Source organism: Setaria italica, chromosome IV (assembly GCF_000263155.2).
Source record: "Setaria italica strain Yugu1 chromosome IV, Setaria_italica_v2.0, whole genome shotgun sequence".
Classification (NCBI taxonomy): domain Eukaryota; kingdom Viridiplantae; phylum Streptophyta; class Magnoliopsida; order Poales; family Poaceae; genus Setaria; species Setaria italica.
The window spans coordinates 10,341,943-10,359,802 of NC_028453.1; the positions used below are offsets into that span (position 1 = coordinate 10,341,943).

Below are 17,860 nucleotides of genomic sequence, written 5' to 3' on the forward strand. Positions count from 1 at the left end.
TAACCTGATTTGTTGCCACAGCCTCATGTACTGAACTGGATAAGGTTGCTCTGAATTCAGTATGCCTTACAACCCTAACATCGAATGCAAACATGTGTACAGGGTTGCAGCCAATTTTAACCAGGGGAGTCCAGATCCATCTTGTAAGCCAGCTAGGAGTTAGAAAATGGTTTTCAAATTCTTGTGTCAGCACAGTCTGGTGTGATCTTCCCATTACGAATTAAATACAGATATTGCAACTCTAATTAATCTGATGCAAAATTCATGCCAACATTCATGGTCCAACAAACAAGACAGATCTCATCTATATCACCGATACAGCAATACTGGTACGGCAATACAGCGATACGCGATTTTGGAAAACACAGTGGTGATATAGCGAGAGTATCGGAGTATCAAAGTATCGGATACCAGTATGGCAGGGTCAGCAAAGTATCGGTGATTCATAGGATCTCATGGTGCCTGCTAAGGTCCCGATGCTCTCACATGGTTATCCTTTTGATTCCACTGCTGCATGAAACATTTTAATCTCTCTGTTTCACCAATTTCAGGCAGCCATTCCATGAGAACATCCACAGTCACATAATCAGGAGTGCACCTCTCTTCTCTCATCTGGTCCATAAGTTCAAAAGCCTTTTCTGCCATGTTCTTATCTTGAAGGCCCTTCAACAATGCGTTGTACGTTGTTACATTTGCAGGCACGTTGTTTTCCCTCATCTCATCAAACAGCTTGATGGCTCGATCAACATCTCTGCTCTTGCTGAGAAAGTCAATGACAGTATTGTATATCACGGTGTTGGGTTGAATCCCAGACTCATCCATGGACCTGAAAATTCTTAAGGCCTCATCAGTCTTACCAGCTTTGCAATATCCATGTACAAGTGTACCAAAAGTGACCACAGAAGGCTGACAACCATCATCAATCATCTTCCCCAATAATTCATCCACAGCCAAGAAATCTCCTGCTTTGCACAAGCAAGACAACAAGATATTGTAGGTGTACACGTCTGGCTGAAGACCAGCTCCTTTCATCTCCCCAAGCAACTCATAGGCTTCATGCAACCTTTTCCTCCGGCAAAATCCACCAATCAAGATGTTATATGCCTTTGCGTCCAACTTAAAGCCTGCCTTCTTCATCGATGCCATCATGGTGCAAGCATCCTCCAACCGTCCTGCTTGTGTCAATCCAGATATCATGGTGAAATACATGATTGCATCTGGTGGATGCCCTTGGTCTGCCATCTCATGGAATAACTCCATGGCCATGCCCACATTGTTGCAATGGAGGAAAGCACTAACCAAAGTGCTATAGGTCACAGCATTGCCCCTGGTCTCCGGCCAGGCTGCCCTCTTCTCGCGGAAGAAGTCCAGAGCAGCTCCAACCCTCCCAACTCGGCACAAACCACCAACAATCGTGTTCACTGTGATAACGTTCGGTGCCACACCCTCTTTCTCCATCCTCCCCACCACTTCGCAAGCCATGCCAACATCCCCCACCCGGCAAAACGCATCAGCCAAGCAGTTATATGTAACTGTGTTGGGTGCACACTCATGCACGCGCCTCATCCGCTCATCCACGAACATAATTGCCTCCTGAAGCCTCCCGGTCTTGCACAGCCCATCCACTACAGTGTTCAAAATGACAATATCCGGGCGGACGTCCGAGCCTGGCCTGGACATTCCGTCGAGCACCTTCAGCGCCTCCCCGACGCGGCCTGCCTTGCAGAGACCGTTGAGAAGTATCCCGTAAGTGACGACGTTGGGCTGGACGGATGCGCCCCGCATGGAGATGAACAGCTCGGTCATGCCGCGCAGGTTGCCGGCGCGGCCAAGCGCGGCGAGGAGTGTATTGAAGGCGGTGACATCCGGCGCCGGCGCGCCCGCGGCGAGGGAGTCGCGGAGGAAGCTCGCTGCGTCGGCTGGGGAGGAGAAGCGCGCGAGGAGCTGGGAGAGGAGTGACGCGGAGGAAGGAGGGATACGGTGGCAGGCCGCGAGGGAGTGGAGGATAGCGAGGGAGCCGGGGGTGAGGGGGGCGCGGGACTCCCCGGACACGGCGATGAGGGCGTACAGATCGTCGGCAAGGCCGGGCTCCGCGCGTAGGAGGGAGAGCGTGTCGGAGGAGGGGGTACGCTCGCGGAGGAGTAGGTTGGAGAGGAGGGCGACAGCGCTCGGCGCGGAAGGGTCCAACGGGGATGAGGAGGAGGACGAGGAGAGGCAGCGAAGGGATCGGGTCTTGTTGAAGGCCGGCACAACCAGCCGCCGGGTAGCTGACATGGTGGACGGCGGCGGCGCGGGAGGGAGGCAGCGGTGGATTCGTCCGGCACCGGCAGTGGAGGGGAGCTCTATTTACCATCCATGCTCGGCGGCGGAAAGAACACCGGCGAGCGCGGCCCGTGAATGGGGGTATTCTGCGGGATGGGCTGGGTTGAATGCCGTTGTCTTAGGGGGGCTAAGGTGGTATGGGCCTGAGGTAGTTTGTCAAGGGCTCAATCAGGATGGGCTGGGCTGAATGCGGAGAGGGATTGCGAGATTGGTTGGGTTGGTGGGCGGAGTGGTTGCGTTCCGAGCGGCTGAGTTCTTTGAAAACGAAGAATTTAGCCCAAAATAGCCTATACATCTGTATATACTTGGTTTTTAGATAAGAGGAAAAAAAAGTGTTAGTTATTTCCGTTCTGAGGATAGCTGCTGGAGATGAGATGAACAAGATTACAAGAATGATGGAATACGAGTGACTAGTGAGTGCAGGAACAGAGGAAGAGCACGAACTTTTCCATTTCCTTCTTCTCCCTGCATAGGACCAAGGCACCATGGACAAGGTGGAATGGTCATGGATTTTTTTTCAGAACCACCTTCATTCATATTTCTTTTTTCTTTCATTTGGACATCTTATTTGCATACACTGCCAATCATCCCAACCTGTACAGGCTTGATTCTTCTTTTTTTCTCTTTACTGCACATATGTACAGGGTACAGGTACAGCGACACAACCGGCCGGCATGCAGAGGTGAAAAAAGAGCATGCAATGCAGTATGCAGGGGATGATGCAGCGCAGCAAGAAGCCAAGTAAACCACCGGAACAACGCGCTTCGACTGGCGCCCTTCTCCAGTTCTACTCGGCATCTTCCTGATCGTCGTCGTCCTCGCCTCCGACCAGGTAGATCTTCTGGCCGTCATTGACCGTGTCGACGTCGAGCACCCTGGCCCCGTCCTCGCAGAGCAGCCGCAGCCGCGAGCCCGGGCCCCGCACGCCGAGCTTCTCCTGCGCCGACGCGACCAGGCCCTCGATGGTGTGTGGGATCCACAGGAGCACCCCCTCCTTCCGCCGCTGCTCCGCGCCGGCGCCCGCCGCCCGCCACGGGTGGTAGGGGAACACCGAGCACCGCCGCGGGTGCATCTTGTCCCTGACCTCCTCGCCGCGCTCCGGGAACTTGGACAGCTCGTCGGCCCGCGCCTGCTCCAGCAGCGCCAGCAGCATCCGGCCGCCGCACTTGCGCGCTTCGTCGAGCGGAGTGGTGCCCCATCTGCACACAACATTGTGGTAGATAATGTCAAGCTTGCGTTCTAAGTTACTATAAAAAAAATTGGCATTAAATCGAGCTTGGACGTGTACCAACCTGTCCGTGGCGAACACGCTGGCGCCGGCCTCGACGAGCATCTTGGCGATGAGGTAGAGGCCCTCGGCGGCGGCGATGTGGAGCGGGGTGCGGTGGTCGTAGTCCCTGCAGTTGGGGTCGGCGCCGCAGGCCAGGGACCGCCGGATGAAGTCCGAGTCGCCCTTGGCGACCGCCGTGCACAGGTGGCTGCCGGCGTTCTTGAGGCTCAGCTTGGCACCCTTGGCGTACAGCAACGCCGCCACCCGCTCGTGCCCCTGCTTCACCGCCTCCAGCAACGGCGTGTTCCCAAAGTGATCTGGCAAGAAAAATGTTGACATGATCAAACAGGGGGGAAAAACTGGAGACGGCAAGACAACAGGGATGGAATGGCATCGGATCGGGCGTGGCGAAATACCGGTAAGGTTGATGTCGACGCCTTCGCCGATGAGGAATTGCACGACGTCCTCGTAGCCTCTGGAAGCCGCGAGATGCTGCGAGGAAGAATAAGATCGCATCACAAACCTGAGCTGATATCAGTTATTTACCAATGACAGAGGCATGCATTCTGCATTTCTGCTCTTACAAGAGGAGTCCGTCCGTCGTAGTCGGTGTTCTTCGGGTCGGCCCCCGCCCGGATCAGGCTTTTCAGCTGTTGCAGGTCGCCGTAGAAGGCGGCGCTGTTGACCCGCAGGGTGAGCTCCGCCTCCTGCTTCCCGATGTGGAACGTGATGTCCGACTCCAGCTGCTTCACCCGCCCGCCATACTCGCTCTGCACCCAGCCAGTAACACACCAACGCATCAGGAGACATCGTCCACTGGCCATGCACGAAACCACTGCAGAGTTCAATGGCATCAGGAGCCATTTCAGGTGCGTGATGTACCCCGGACTCGGAGAGGTTGCTCAGGATCCTCCTCCCGTCGACGAAGTAGATCTCCAGGATGTTGGTGAAGGACTGCTTGTCGAGACGCAGGAGCCGGCAGAGCTCGCAGACACGGACCGTGTAGGGCTGCGGTATGTTGCAGAGGATAGAGATCTCACCGAAGGAGCTCTCTGGCGTCAGCATTAGCAGAGTCTCTTCTTGGCCGTCTTGACCAATGCCAACACCTTCCTGCAGAGAGCAAGAACTTGTATAAACACAAGTATCGACTCAAGCATAAGATGGTTATGGAAACTTCACTGAAGCGCTGATGGTTGTTAGATGGGTTTAAACTCACCAGTGCACCGTGGCAAACAAAGTATAGCTGATCAACCGCGCTTCCTTGCTCCAAAATGACTTCTCCTGGTAAGAAGAACTCCTCTTGCAATCTGATCACCTAAAGAGCACAATAAACATGTTACATAAATCTTGGGGACAATATTGAAACGAAAAAGAGTATGCATTAGATCAACATGAACAGGGAGCACTTACTATCTGTTGAATGAACTCTGCTGAACATCCCTTGAACAGTGGGACGCATTCGACATATGGCTTATATAGTGTTTGAGAAATCTGCAAAAGAAATACATTTATCATCAGTCCCAAGTTGCATAGCACTAGTATTTTAAGCTGACAGTTTCAGCAAAGACAGTTTTCAGAGTTACTCCAGGAAGGATGGAAGTATAAGAAAACTGTGGCTCATCACCTTTGCACGAATAGAAATTGGGATATCCTGAAGGGCAGAAGCTTCGGTGTAGCTGCTTTCATACTGCAACCTCAAGTGTCCTTTGATCTGCTCTCTTATTTCCTTTCCAAGTTTATTTCTGTTCATATATCTGATCACTTCTTTCATCTTGTCCCTAAACCGCTCCGTTCTGGAGCCTTTCACAATGAGTGCAGTCATGTTACCGATCAGGTAAGCTCCCAGAATCATATCAAAGGAGACATAGATCATGATGAATATCATTTCCCTGATATTGACAGCATGTATGTCACCATAACCTGCAGAGGAAAACAGAACATTTCAGCTATTTTGAATACACAAATTTGCTAAGATTTTCAGAAACAAATGAAAATTATGTTCGAAAAAAGAAACAAATGAAAATAGAGTAGCGAAAGTCATGAGTTGGAAAACTAGGAGATCACAACTCACCAACAGTTGCCATGGTGACAATGGCGAAGTATAACGATGTTATATAGCGCTTGGCAAGATCGATCTCCCTGAAATGTGCGTAGCTGTAGTCCCCCAACTGCAAACTCCCTATCCATGTATACCCTTCCATTGATTCAGGAAGCGTTGTAGCCAGGTAATAGAAGATACAGGCTGCTGTGTGGGTACAGTAGAGTTCCACAACTATAAGCTTTACTATCCTTGTGAAAAGGTAGTTGACACGTATGTCCTTTTCCAACTGCCAGAAGAACTCTGTAACCTTCAGAGCCCGTGTCAAGCGAATCCATAGCAGGTATCTTACTTCTTCTTTACTTCCACAAGCCTGTTAACAGAATTCATCATGAGATATCTAATCACAACAGAAGAGTGAAAAGTTGATTGCAGCATAAACACCAATCCACAACTAATGAGCTCAAAGTTTTCTTTAGCAGAAGAGTAACCTTGTAGATGGCATCCCATGGGAAGCAACCAAGAAGATCAAAAATGAAGCTTGATTTGCAATACCGGAGGGCAATAGCTGTGGGATCATAGATGATTCGGTACGTGTCTGGATCACGGTACGCCACGAAAAATTTCACAATAATGTCTATAAGGAATGCAATCTGTCCAGCTATGTCCAGGAAGAAGAGCTTTCTTGGGAGCCCTCTGAAGAAGCCAAATTCCAGGGGCGTGAAGAAAGAGCTGTACACCGCCCAAACCAGTATGAACTTGGTCCATAACCGATACCACCTGCAGAAAGGCCATCCAAATTAAAGAGATTCACAGTTGAGGAAATTATGAACCTAGCTTATAAACATATTCACATTTAAACAATAATTTTAAATCCACCATTAATGACTATAGTGCTTCAAGAATTGCGAGATTTAGGTAAAGCAGGATCCAAAAATTGATACAAATAATAAACAAAAAAAAATGTTCAACTTTGGTTTAGCACAGCCATATGATTTTGTTGCTTTGTAAGCTATCCGTTTGAGAGACAGCATCTAGAACCACACACGACGCTTGCTTGTTAGGTCACAAGTAGGTAGACCAAATTGCATGGTTCCAGGTGAGTTCATACGCACAACCCATTCTCATGAGCACATGCCCATGTCTGAGGTGATCAATGTGGCCGTGAGTGGGATCCGCTTGTTGGGCACCCATCTAATGATCCTGCTGGCAATAAACTAGCTCGAAAAGGACCACCTGAAATGATATAAATTTAGGAGACACTAGAATGCTGCAGAGCACCTCATCTCCTGTCACAATCACCAGAAGGGCGAAACAAAGACCAAAAGTTTTACCATGCAGGTTATTTAAATCTCACGCCTTCTGAACAGCTAGTAATTCAGCAGAAAATTTGCATGCTGATGGTTCATGAAGTTTATCGAAGCCATTTTTTTACAATCTGTTTAAGTAGCTTGCTGAATAATTTTTTTTACAATAACCGGAATCCACAATCCGTTGTCGCATCATAACTTGTCATTCTGGCAGCTGGTCAAACTGCAAAATCTTCATACTATCACTAACCTGATTTCATTATGCGTGATCGCCGCTGATTGAAACTACGACAGTCCACATCAACACAATCGTATAGCTGTCCAGGAGATTACTCCACGGCCTTACAGATTGGCAACCTACGCACCCCCCCTTAAAAAAAATGCTTTAGGACGCGATCCCAAACACTTCACCCCAAGATTAAATAGCAGCTCCCCCGTAACAATCCAAAACTGCTCGATCAGGGCATCCTGATGAGTTCAAACTTCAAACCCACCCGTCAATATCAGCCAAGTAATCAAATCAAATTGGAAGAGCTGGACCTCTTCAGCTGCCGTACACCTGATTGGCCTTCAAGGGGACGGGTGCTCGTATAACCTATAGCTTAGTTGTCCTATTGCGATAAGTGCGCGGATTGAGCGTTATATATTGTGTGCTGGTTGACTTTTGCGTGGTAACAACTAAGCACACATGGAAGATTGATGTGGATAGCTCCGATATTTTGCTCATGTTCATCGTCTTCAGAAATTAAAAAGATCCCGTGCACCTCAGTGTTCAGCTCGTTTACGCATGATAAATAAAAAGAAGAACGTCAGGTTGGGAGGTTTTGCAGAGTTTTTTCATGCTGCCTGATGACAGAAAGAACCCAGCATGAAGAATACGGATGACAGACAGAAAAGCAACCTCTAGAAAATTTGAATATTCATGCAGGAGGAAGAAAGCAGAAGCTACATACAGCTTCCTCTTTATTTTAACGTTTGTTTTCAAATGGAAGCGATTTGTTCAGGAATTAATTCATTTTTGGTGTTATATTTTTCCTCCTTCTCATGCTTTTTCTATTCTGTGTGCTCATTCTGCTAGCAAAAATCAAGCGGCAGCAGGTAAACTTTATAAAACGCTCAAGTTGTCATGATAGCATTAACGAACTCTAACATGAGGAATATATTAGGCATTTTTTGTGCCATGTGGAATCTAGCAAGCATATTTGCTGCCCCTGTCGATATGACGAGCAGTACCCGGTTTATGGAGCTCCATATAGTGGCTCAGTCACTAAACTCTGCTTCCAGGAACGAAAAAAAAAAAACAGCTACTACCAGCGTGATCCAATTAAATTAGGCTCATGTTTGTGTGGCCGTCAAAGCCTACCCCGTGACGGGCAGTCCAAGCTAGCAGCTTGCCCAGCTGGCGAGCACATCATCAACTCGCGAGAAAAATGCGGCTGTGATGCTGATGCACACTCTATTCAGCATCACCACCACATCGCGTAGTAATCCACCATATGAAGTTATGAACGTACGCGCCACATCGATCAAACCAAAAGCTTGAAATAGAACGAAAAATTCCGGGAAATTCACCGCGGGGGATTCACTCGTGGTTGGTAATTAATATCCAACAGAAAATATAATAAATATAGGATTTTTTCTGGTCCTACTGGTCGGTCGATTGCAGCGATTCGCGGGAGCCATCCGATCGGAGGCCGCCGAGCGATCAAACCAAGCGCGCCGCGTCGGCTCGCCGCCATGCAGCTTCCAGAGTAAGCAAACAGCCGACGGCGCGCGGAAGCGGAAGCGGAAGCTTCTAGAGCATACGGGGTTGCGGAGATTGGGGGAGGAGAGTGGCGCTGATCGCGTACCTGTTGTCGGGGTGGATGACGAGGTCGTGGAAGAACCCCTCGGCGGCGCCTTCCCCGCCGAGCGGGCGGCGCCTGCGGCGGCGCGGGCGGAGGCGGCCGAGGCGGAGGTCGGAGCCGAAGAGCGCGAGGCGGCTGCCGCGGGAGGAAGCGATGTGGTCGCGCACCACGTCCACCTCGTACTCCTCCGAGGACTCCGACTCCTCCTCATGCACCGTGGCGTCGCCCTCCGCCACCCTCCGCTTCGACCCCAGCCCCCTCCCCATCGTCCCCTCCTCCGCGGTCTGTTTGTCACCAACGCAGCAGCGCGGCGGCGTGAACGGCTCGAATCCCGAGCTGGGCAGTGGCGGCGGCGGCAGGCGCTGCTGCTGGTGATGGTGGGGCCTCGGTGGGGTGGGCGGCGAGCGTTTGAACTGGGAGGGAGACGGGGAGGCGGGGTTATTTATAGGCGGAGAGGCAGAGGTCACCGAAGAGTGGGGGCAGAGGGGAAGGAGAGCAGGTGGAGGTGAGGTGAAGCCGTGAAAAGGTTTTAAACCGCGACGGGGAAGGGATGGATGGTGTTCGGCGCCTCGGCGGTGGGAAGGACGGGACGGGACGGCAAGGGCAGGGGACTCCTGTCCTGGCCTCCCAGGGTGCCGGCACAGGAGAGCGAAGGGCCGGGAAAGCAAAACCAGACAGGTCTTGTCGTCCGGAATGTAGTATTTGTGTAGTTTTTCTTTGTCAATTTAGTGTACGAGCTTCACATTAACTTCGGTTGCAATGGATGATTTTTGGTACATTTTTTTCAAAAGAAACTGCATCCGATTGCTGCAAAATGGCTCCTAGCTCGTGGACCATAATGACTCCTGAGCTAGCAGATCAATCTTGTTACCGAGGGCATTGCCGTTTACCACTCATTAAACAGTTGCACCACTCGGACACACATAAAGCTTGAGGTATCATGCCGGATGAACAAGGTAAAACTACATCCCTTAGCTAGCCAAGCGATATTTGTTGTCATGTATTTATACTAGCAGCCGGTTTAAGCTACCACCTGGTAGCTTAAGCCGATTCTAGTAGAAATAAGACTATTTAATTTCTACCGGTGGCCACATAAGCAACCACTAGCACAAATTGATTTATAGTGACTTGCTTGTGTTGCCCACCATAGAAAAATGTAAACAACCATATTTTAAGAAAACCATAATTTTTTATATAAAGTCGGACGCAGACAAACTTTATATCAATTTATTGGCACTTAAAAACTCCGGTTCTGCCCATAAATCCTTCGTAGTTTCGAAAATCACAAAGCTCGACGGATATAAAACTTTATAATTAATTTTTTATTTATATTTAGGTTTTTTTATAATTAAAATTGTAAAATGGTGGGAATAGATTTGTGATCCCAATTTGTTCCAGAACAAGTGTATTGGCATGTGCCCTAATCGCCAGCATAAATCCCTTATGACTGGCAGTACAAATCATTTTTAAGTAGTGATCATAGCTGTGTCGACCTAGTATGCTCTTAGCATTCATGTGAGCCTTATAGTTTTCTTTTTGGCAATTTTGATGACATATCATTGAACTATAGTGCGAACTATGCTGCAAAGCTACCATGGAAAAAGCAAAATATCTTCTTTAGCATTTTTTCGACAAGATGCTATAGGACATCTTATACATGATTTGTATAAAAGGAACATGAACTTTTTATATCACAATTTTATCAAAAAACATTACAACTAAATATATCAAAGCATTTTTCTGTACTTCAAGTCCGCAACCATAGCCACTCTGTCAAACCTGTCAATGGTGGAAGAGAAAAAAAACGAAGAGATAAGATTTGGATGAACCCAAATTGCAAGGTATCTTTTGGATACAACAACAGTCGCCCGTGCTGAAATATGGATACACATAATTGCTTGAGAACCATTTGGAGGGCTGCACCAGAAGCCCGATCTTGACTTAATTTGCTTGTGCTACTATTTGTCGACACAACCAAGCCCTTCACCAATGCTAGCTAGATTGAACATCACTAAGATGAAAAAAGAGCAGGAGAATAGTTATTATTCCAAATAGTTATCATCAGCTCTACCCAACCAATGGCGCCATGGACATAAAATCCTTAGCCAATGGCATGCCCCTCGGAAAGAAACCAATAAATTAAAAGTGAGATTGACTAGGGTATCAACACAAAGAAGATTTGTCAGCACCACCACCATTCACGAAGGTGGGGATATAGATATGTACTTTATTTCAATGAAAGCATTAAAAAAATTACTACATCAAAATGGATGGATCTCTATTATTCCCTATCATATTGGCAGCTCATTGGTGATGACGGGGACAGAGGATGATGCTGGGGTTGAAACCATTCGTGAGGCCTTTACAATTTCATAAAAAAAATGTATTGGTAGGCACCACTATTTGTAACATAAAAGAGGTACTAAAAATTTCGATACCTAGGTATCAAGTTCAAAGCTATAATTTGGATACCTCATTTTAGCTCTATTTATTCTGGCCTCCCGAATGAGCCCTTAAAACATCGAATGAGCCCTCGGCCAAAGCAACCACTGTCGTGTTGCCAAAGCCACAACGTACGCTCCACGCGTCCCTTGACGCTCCCTTCAACATGCCCTTGGCAGGCTGGCTCTGGCCACTGTCGTCATTGTTCCCCTTCTACACTTGGATGTAGACTATGATGGTTTCCTTTGCTTCGTGTCGATCGGTCTAGGGAGAAAGAGAGATCGTGTAAGGAGGTGGCACTTGGCATACGAGAAGAACTCAACCTTAGGAGTTGGATGGAGAATTGCAGATCTTGTTTGTTGGACTGACGGAGGTATTGCACCACAAATGGACCATCGGACCTTTCAGAGATTAGATTGTGGAACTAGGCTGCTCTTCTTTGTCTAGCTCAAAAAAAATTATAATTTGAACCGACATGCATCATGCGTAATAAGCTAATAAACATTATCTTAAAAAATAAGCTAACAAAGTTTAAAAAAATACCCATCATCTCCTGTGCGGTCTGCCCTACATGGCTATCCGGTGCAGCTAGCCTTGCAACTCATCAGAGCTCTGGCACATCATATCGCCGCCGAAAGTTAGTTCGTGCTGTCTGAGCCAACTCGCATGCCTTGATGCATGGCCTGACCCTGACGTTGAATTTACCGGACCTGGGCCACCTGGCCTATGTGTGACGACCGGGATGGAACACGAGCGCTTCGCTGGGTTTATGATCTTTTTTTCACCTTTTGGCATGGTTGTTCTCTTCACCGCAACCAACGAATCATGTGGCCACGATCTCTCTTTTCAGAGAGCCTGCTGCAGGCCGGGATGCGTCAACCGCGCCGAGATCTGATCTTGTTCGATGTGTCGGAGATCTGAGGCTTCATCCACGTCGGAGCTACGACGGCGTGCCTCCGGACGTACTTTCTTTTTTTACTAAATAACTGAATCTCATGTCATGGCGAGCGTACGACGTTGTCAGGAGGTAGTTATAGGCTGGTAGGAGTAAAATACTTTGCGTTACAGGAAAAAGGCGTGCTATATTCCCTTTGATAAGTCCTCCTCGGTTCCAAATTATAAATCATTCCAATTTTCTTGGAAAGTCAAAATATCTCAAATTTGATCAAATTTATACAATAAACTACTAACATTTATGATACCAAATAAGTACTATTAGATTCTTCATTAAATATATTTTCATAGTACATTTATTCGGTGCCATAAATTTTTATAATCCTCTCTATAACTTTGGTCAAACATAAAATGGTTTGACTCTTCAAGAAAGTTGGAATGACCTACATTTTAGAACGAAGGGAGTACGTACATAGCTATAGCTATAGGAACATAAGAACTATTGAATTGAATCCCATGTTGCCATATCTTTTCATGCACTGTGATGCGTGCCCGCTATTAAACTGCTTGATCTAGTGATTCTAGACGTGTGTGCTAGGAGAACACTCGTATCACATACACTGCACATACGGGGGATGCATTGTGATATTGAAAAACTCATCAAGGGAAAAAAAAGCTAATTTAATTCAGTCTGTGATAATGTCCAGAATTAATGGATCCTAATTCCATTGCTTGAGGAACATAATGTGACCACTTCACCGGTGAAGTAAAGAAAAAAATATAATGCTTCACCTAGCATACCTCAGATTGTGAAACAGTTTTACGTTATAGTGCCTCAATTTGCGCAAAATAGGTGAAGTTGGGAGATGGTATAAGTGCAACCACAATGTATTCAGACCAACTAGTCCAAATGCATGGGGTGCATGTCAGTTGGTCTTTAGTTATGGAATATGCACAATACTTAAGGTTTAGATGGGATTCATGTAAGTGGAGAGAGAGTGAGAGTGTACTGATATTTTATTTCATAAGGGCAGCCCATAAGCACACGAATAGCTGAAGCTATGGACCGGTAGTTGCACAATATTTTTAAACTAGTTGTAGAATTGTTGGGCAACATCGAGGTTACCCTAAGCCCTCCCGAATGAGCCCTTAACCTCACCCACTAATTTGATGGGACTTCATCGATTGAAAAAAAATCGCACAATTCACTCTATTTAAGTACGGGGAAAGTGTGAAAATGGAGGCATGCATTAAAGGCTTGGCAAATTTTGATTGAAGAAAGTATATATGCTTCTAGTTGACTTCATCACACTTAGCCAAGGATTTCGAAGAAGAAGATGTATGAAAGTTTATATGCTTCTAGTGTGTGGGTGCTAAAATTGTGACAACCATATCCAAACAAGTACCAAAGTCTGGGTCAGCCTAGCTACGTACGGGCCACCTCTAGGTAGGTCCCTGCATTATCAACGTCTAGTTTCTTCGCTGCCAATTCCAGTAGGAGATCTTTGGTGCAGAGCTGCCACTGCCACAAAGATTCCCGGACCGATCTACGGATCTAGCCAGTTTAGGCTCGGAATCTTTCGTCCAACGGCTGGCTTGGCCCACCCAACACCTTGACCACCAACCACGCACACAACACGCATGCAACACAGCAACATCGTCGAGAGTAACATGCATTGCAGATTTGCAAGCGGATTGTCCATGCCGCTGCTGAATTCAGGACCAACCAATTCCGGCCGGTCCTGGCGTCCTGCAGCGAGAACTTGTCCATTTCCCTTGTAGTACGAGCAGTACCACATCTCCAGGACCAGGACTGGCTGACTCCCAAGTCCCGTCATCATATCACAACAGCTCACAAGTCTCACAAGTTAGCATTTGCATTGTTGGCTCCTAGGATGTTCAATTTCCATGTGTCTTTTCTGTTGCCCGTTGTCCCTGCCAAAACCATGTCAATGAGAACTAATAAAAGTCGCCTCTTCGAGTAGTGAACGATCGAGGAGGAGTACCGCCAGCTTGATCGTACGTGGATGTGATCGATGGGCTGAACGGCCAATCAGGCGGCTTTGCGTGCGCGGGAGCTCCGAGCTCGGCGGTGGCGGCGGGGATGGGGAGAGGCCAAGTTGCGGCGGGTCGCACTCCGTCGACGTGCTGCTGACCTCCGCCCCCGCGCCATTGGTGTGTAACTCTCAAGTTGGCGTAGAAAATTCCAGGCGATGGAGTAAGCCGACGCTAGCTGCATGGGAGTTTTAGGCGGCCGTTTGGAACGTCGTCGGACGTTTTTTTGAGAAACCTATTATAATTAATGTTCCACTACATCATACATGGGCCATATATAATCTTAGGAGGGATACTTTCTCCATGTCCCACAAAGAAATGCAATTGTAACATACAAACTTTGCCTCACGTAGAATGCAATGGCTTTTGAACCGGCTTCCACAAAGAAATACTCTCTCTTGTTTAAGCCACGAACCGTTTCTCAGCTACTGATGGGAGCTGAGAACCGAAAAGTTTACTCAAGCTCTCATGACAATTAATTAGGTACATCTAAGTCATTTGTCTTCCATACTAATCTGTCTACAAATCTTGAAATTGCATTTTTGTGGAATGGAAGGAGTAAGTACCAAAAGTTCGTGAATAACTAATCAAAACTGCTTTTGTCAATAAAAATCTTCAACCACTCGGAGTGTGAGTTCTCTCAATGTGGTCATGATAAACTTCGGTTACCAATCACTCTATGCCTTTTTATTTCACATCCATAGTTTTTTTCCTTTGCATAGCGCTACCATGTGTCATCAATATGTGTTTAGTTCAAACCTTAGCTTGAGTTATATTAGCTCTTGTTGCAACCCATGTGTCGTGACTTTTCATGAATTTTGATTTAGCTTTCCAGTTTTGATCTTTTTTCTTGCTGCAATTTTTCTCTCCACATGTTGTTTAGTTCAGACCGTATTGTTATTTTACCTCTTTTTAAAACTACTATTTATTTTAGTAGAAAGTATGAATTCTTTTTGTCTTAGACTGCACTCTTAGTTACTACGTACTTTGGCATAACTGGCAGTTTAGTCTACACCACAACACTAGTTAAGAGGTATCGACTTTTCTCTTTGCTAGTTATATTACTATATACAGTGGCATAACAGGAGCGTGCTAGTATATTTTTTTCATAAAATGTGGTTGTACGTATAATTAAACTGCAAATACATATATGTTATAATATTTTAGTCAAAATGTATACATTTATTTGAAGTAGTGACTTACATAACTTATTGCTAGGGGTATTAATACAATTTAAAATAAATTTTTAGTGTCATTAGATGTGATATGTTAAGGTTTTTTTCATAATTGTTAGAAATACATCCGATTGTCGCTCTACATGTGTAGTGGCACAGAACATGTATGTTTACTTTGAGAAGTCTTTAGAAATTGATAGCGATAAATTTGGGTAATAGAAGCACATATAGGGGTACTTTATGGTATTTTGAATGATTCATAAAACATTTGTGGGTAATTTAGATGGAGAATTAAGAGATTATTTTTAATCATAGTATGGTGGTAATTTAGATGCTAATTTAGGGAGGTAGGAGGTTGCTTTATATTGTCTTTCATAATGTACAGGTAGGTAATTTAGATGTAAATTTTGAGAGTTTCTCTTAAGATTACATTTTATATTGGTATAGGTGGGATATTTTATATGTAGATTTATGGGTTAATTTAGTTTATTTTTCATAATACTTGTAGAGGCAACTAATTTAGAAGAAAAGTATATTATTTAAAATAAAATTAAAATCTAATCTACGACGGGTATTTCTTTTTTTTAGAATTTTTAGAATTTATATTTTCTAGCGCATCTTGTAATAATTAGTATAAAGCCTCTACTTAGAGACAGTAAGATAATTATGATTCACAAACACAAAAAGGAAGGTGCATTGATAAACGGATAAGCATCAACACACGCTAGGGTTTTTTATTAAGAGAGATGCTAACTTGTGTCTGTTGATAACCATGCTTATGTTATAATGCTTTGCTTATACATTAGTGCGAGGTTTCAGGCTCTGTTGTCCACGTAACTAATGCATCCTTATCACGATGACCACGGCTACGGCTACAGACAATTATCCTGGTGCATGCGTGCAGGATGGGTTGGCACGGTAACGTGTTTGGACCGAACAATGGCACTCATGTCCTGAATCCTAATAGGCTCTCCTGATTGCATTTTATTTGTCTACTAGGGAAAAAAAAATTGTGGCCAAAGCTATCTGACAGAATTGGTCAGGATGGTTTAGCTTATTCAGACCGTTTGATGCGTCCAGATGGTACTTGATCGAGAGTTGTCGTTGTGCCCTAGCTGATCATATGCTTCTACGTGTTTTTGGTGACAAGCAAGGTCGTGACTGGTGAAGGCGCGCTGCTGATTGCATCTGAATGATCGAGCTGCTGGTGTTGCTGCTCCTTCTCCAGTTGTCACGCGGCGTCGGTGATCCATGACGTGTTCCATCTCTGTTTACGTGTCATGTTAGTTCTAACTAATACACTTCCTGTGCTATGCGTCCTGCAGCCTTTGGGTTGGGTCTGATGAGATACTTCAGTTCCATTCAACTCAATCAATATCGATACAACATGTATATCTGTGAATCATGTGTAGATCGAGCAACATAGACTATAATTAAACCCAGTGATCGTTTGAGTAATATGCAATAATTTCCAGCATTAAATAAACTAAATGCAAACAAATTTATAGCGGTCAATGTAAATTTTATTTGCATTGATTACTTCATCTTTGAGATATTTAAAATATTTTTTAGCTACCCTGGCTTCATATGTTTATTGTGGGCTGCGGCAAACTGGCAATCGAATTTGCGGAATCATTTTGCGATACAAGCAATAATTTCCAACACAAGTCACTACGCCACCCTTGCCTAATTTAACCAGTAAGCCACATTGTTACATCAGCCATGTCGACTCCCTTTTACATTGAATCTAGAAAATTCTCACATCCAACATGGGATCCTGCATTTCGTTTTCATAGCTGCCAAAATTCTACTTCCCTTGGAGCATGATCAGTGGCAATTGATGTCTCAAAGTGACATACAGCACAGCCGATCGACCAATAGATGGTGTGGTGGTTAAAATGGACCGAGCAAGGTTGAGTGCAGACCAGATTGAATTGTCTGAATACAAGCCTTTTTGGACTCAAGCAACCTCATTTCCTTCTTTACTTGTGGATCAGGTTTATGTAATTTAGGGCTCCCTTAGGCATTATGTATCCATGAAAAAAAAAGGAAAGGGAATCATTTCAGCATGTGCGCAGGTCACTAGTCTTAGCATCAATAATTTGCCTGAAAATTTAAAATTGAAATGGAAACTCCTTTTGCCCCTTTTTGTTTTCTCTGAATATTCTAGGACAACTAATGCTGCTGGTTGCAGTACTGGTTCGTCTGTGGCCATAGCTTTTTATCAGGAATAGTTGCTGCTTTGCGTCGGTATCAGGCAATATTAATTAACCGTAGATTTGGCTAGTAGTGTATATAATCGCATAAAAAGCTCGACCTTTTCTGTGCACTGTCACCCACTTAATTTTCCGAGTTTATATACATGATCTGGTACATGTACGTCATGATCACTTCTATGCCTGCTGGGGGTAATTGCTCAACGTTTTGCAGCATCGGCCGATATTATGGTTCATAATTTGCATGAAAGATTTATACTAATTTGCACATTCTACGAATTCGTCTCCGAA

At 45.6% G+C, this 17,860-nt stretch overlaps 2 protein-coding genes across 3 annotated transcripts in view; both read right to left on the reverse strand.

Annotated features, from left to right (window-relative positions):
• The window catches only part of LOC101767319 (pentatricopeptide repeat-containing protein At3g61520, mitochondrial), a 5,503-nt gene extending 3,110 nt beyond the window's left edge, over positions 1-2,393 (reverse strand). For both annotated transcript variants that reach the window (XM_022825701.1, XM_004965079.3), the window contains exon 1: positions 5-2,393. In XM_022825701.1, the coding sequence (XP_022681436.1) occupies positions 466-2,274 (1,809 nt within the window). In that variant the 5' untranslated portion in view covers positions 2,275-2,393 and the 3' untranslated portion in view covers positions 5-465. The remainder of the gene's footprint in view (positions 1-4) is intronic.
• A 351-nt stretch (positions 2,394-2,744) lies between these two features.
• Positions 2,745-9,199, reverse strand: LOC101767716 (potassium channel KOR1). The gene is made up of 11 exons (XM_004965083.2): positions 8,791-9,199; positions 6,122-6,410; positions 5,664-6,003; positions 5,217-5,512; positions 5,003-5,083; positions 4,809-4,907; positions 4,475-4,702; positions 4,177-4,362; positions 4,009-4,084; positions 3,615-3,909; positions 2,745-3,521 (listed from the first exon to the last, which is right to left on the reverse strand). The coding sequence occupies exons 1-11, from the start codon at positions 9,051-9,053 to the stop codon at positions 3,110-3,112; spliced, it is 2,565 nt and encodes an 854-aa protein (XP_004965140.1). The 5' UTR covers positions 9,054-9,199; the 3' UTR covers positions 2,745-3,109.
• Between the last annotated feature and the right edge of the window lie 8,661 nt (positions 9,200-17,860).

Bases quoted from the DNA above. Each gene is read 5' to 3' on its own strand.
- LOC101767716 (XM_004965083.2), bottom strand. From the start codon at position 9,053: ATGGGGAGGGGGCTGGGGTCGAAGCGGAGGGTGGCGGAGGGCGACGCC. The intron at 6,004-6,121 runs GTTACTCTTCTG...TTCTGTTAACAG, and splicing joins CATGGGATGCCATCTACAAG to GCTTGTGGAAGTAAAGAAGA. The intron at 4,908-5,002 runs GTAAGTGCTCCC...TGTGCTCTTTAG, and splicing joins CAGAGTTCATTCAACAGATA to GTGATCAGATTGCAAGAGGA.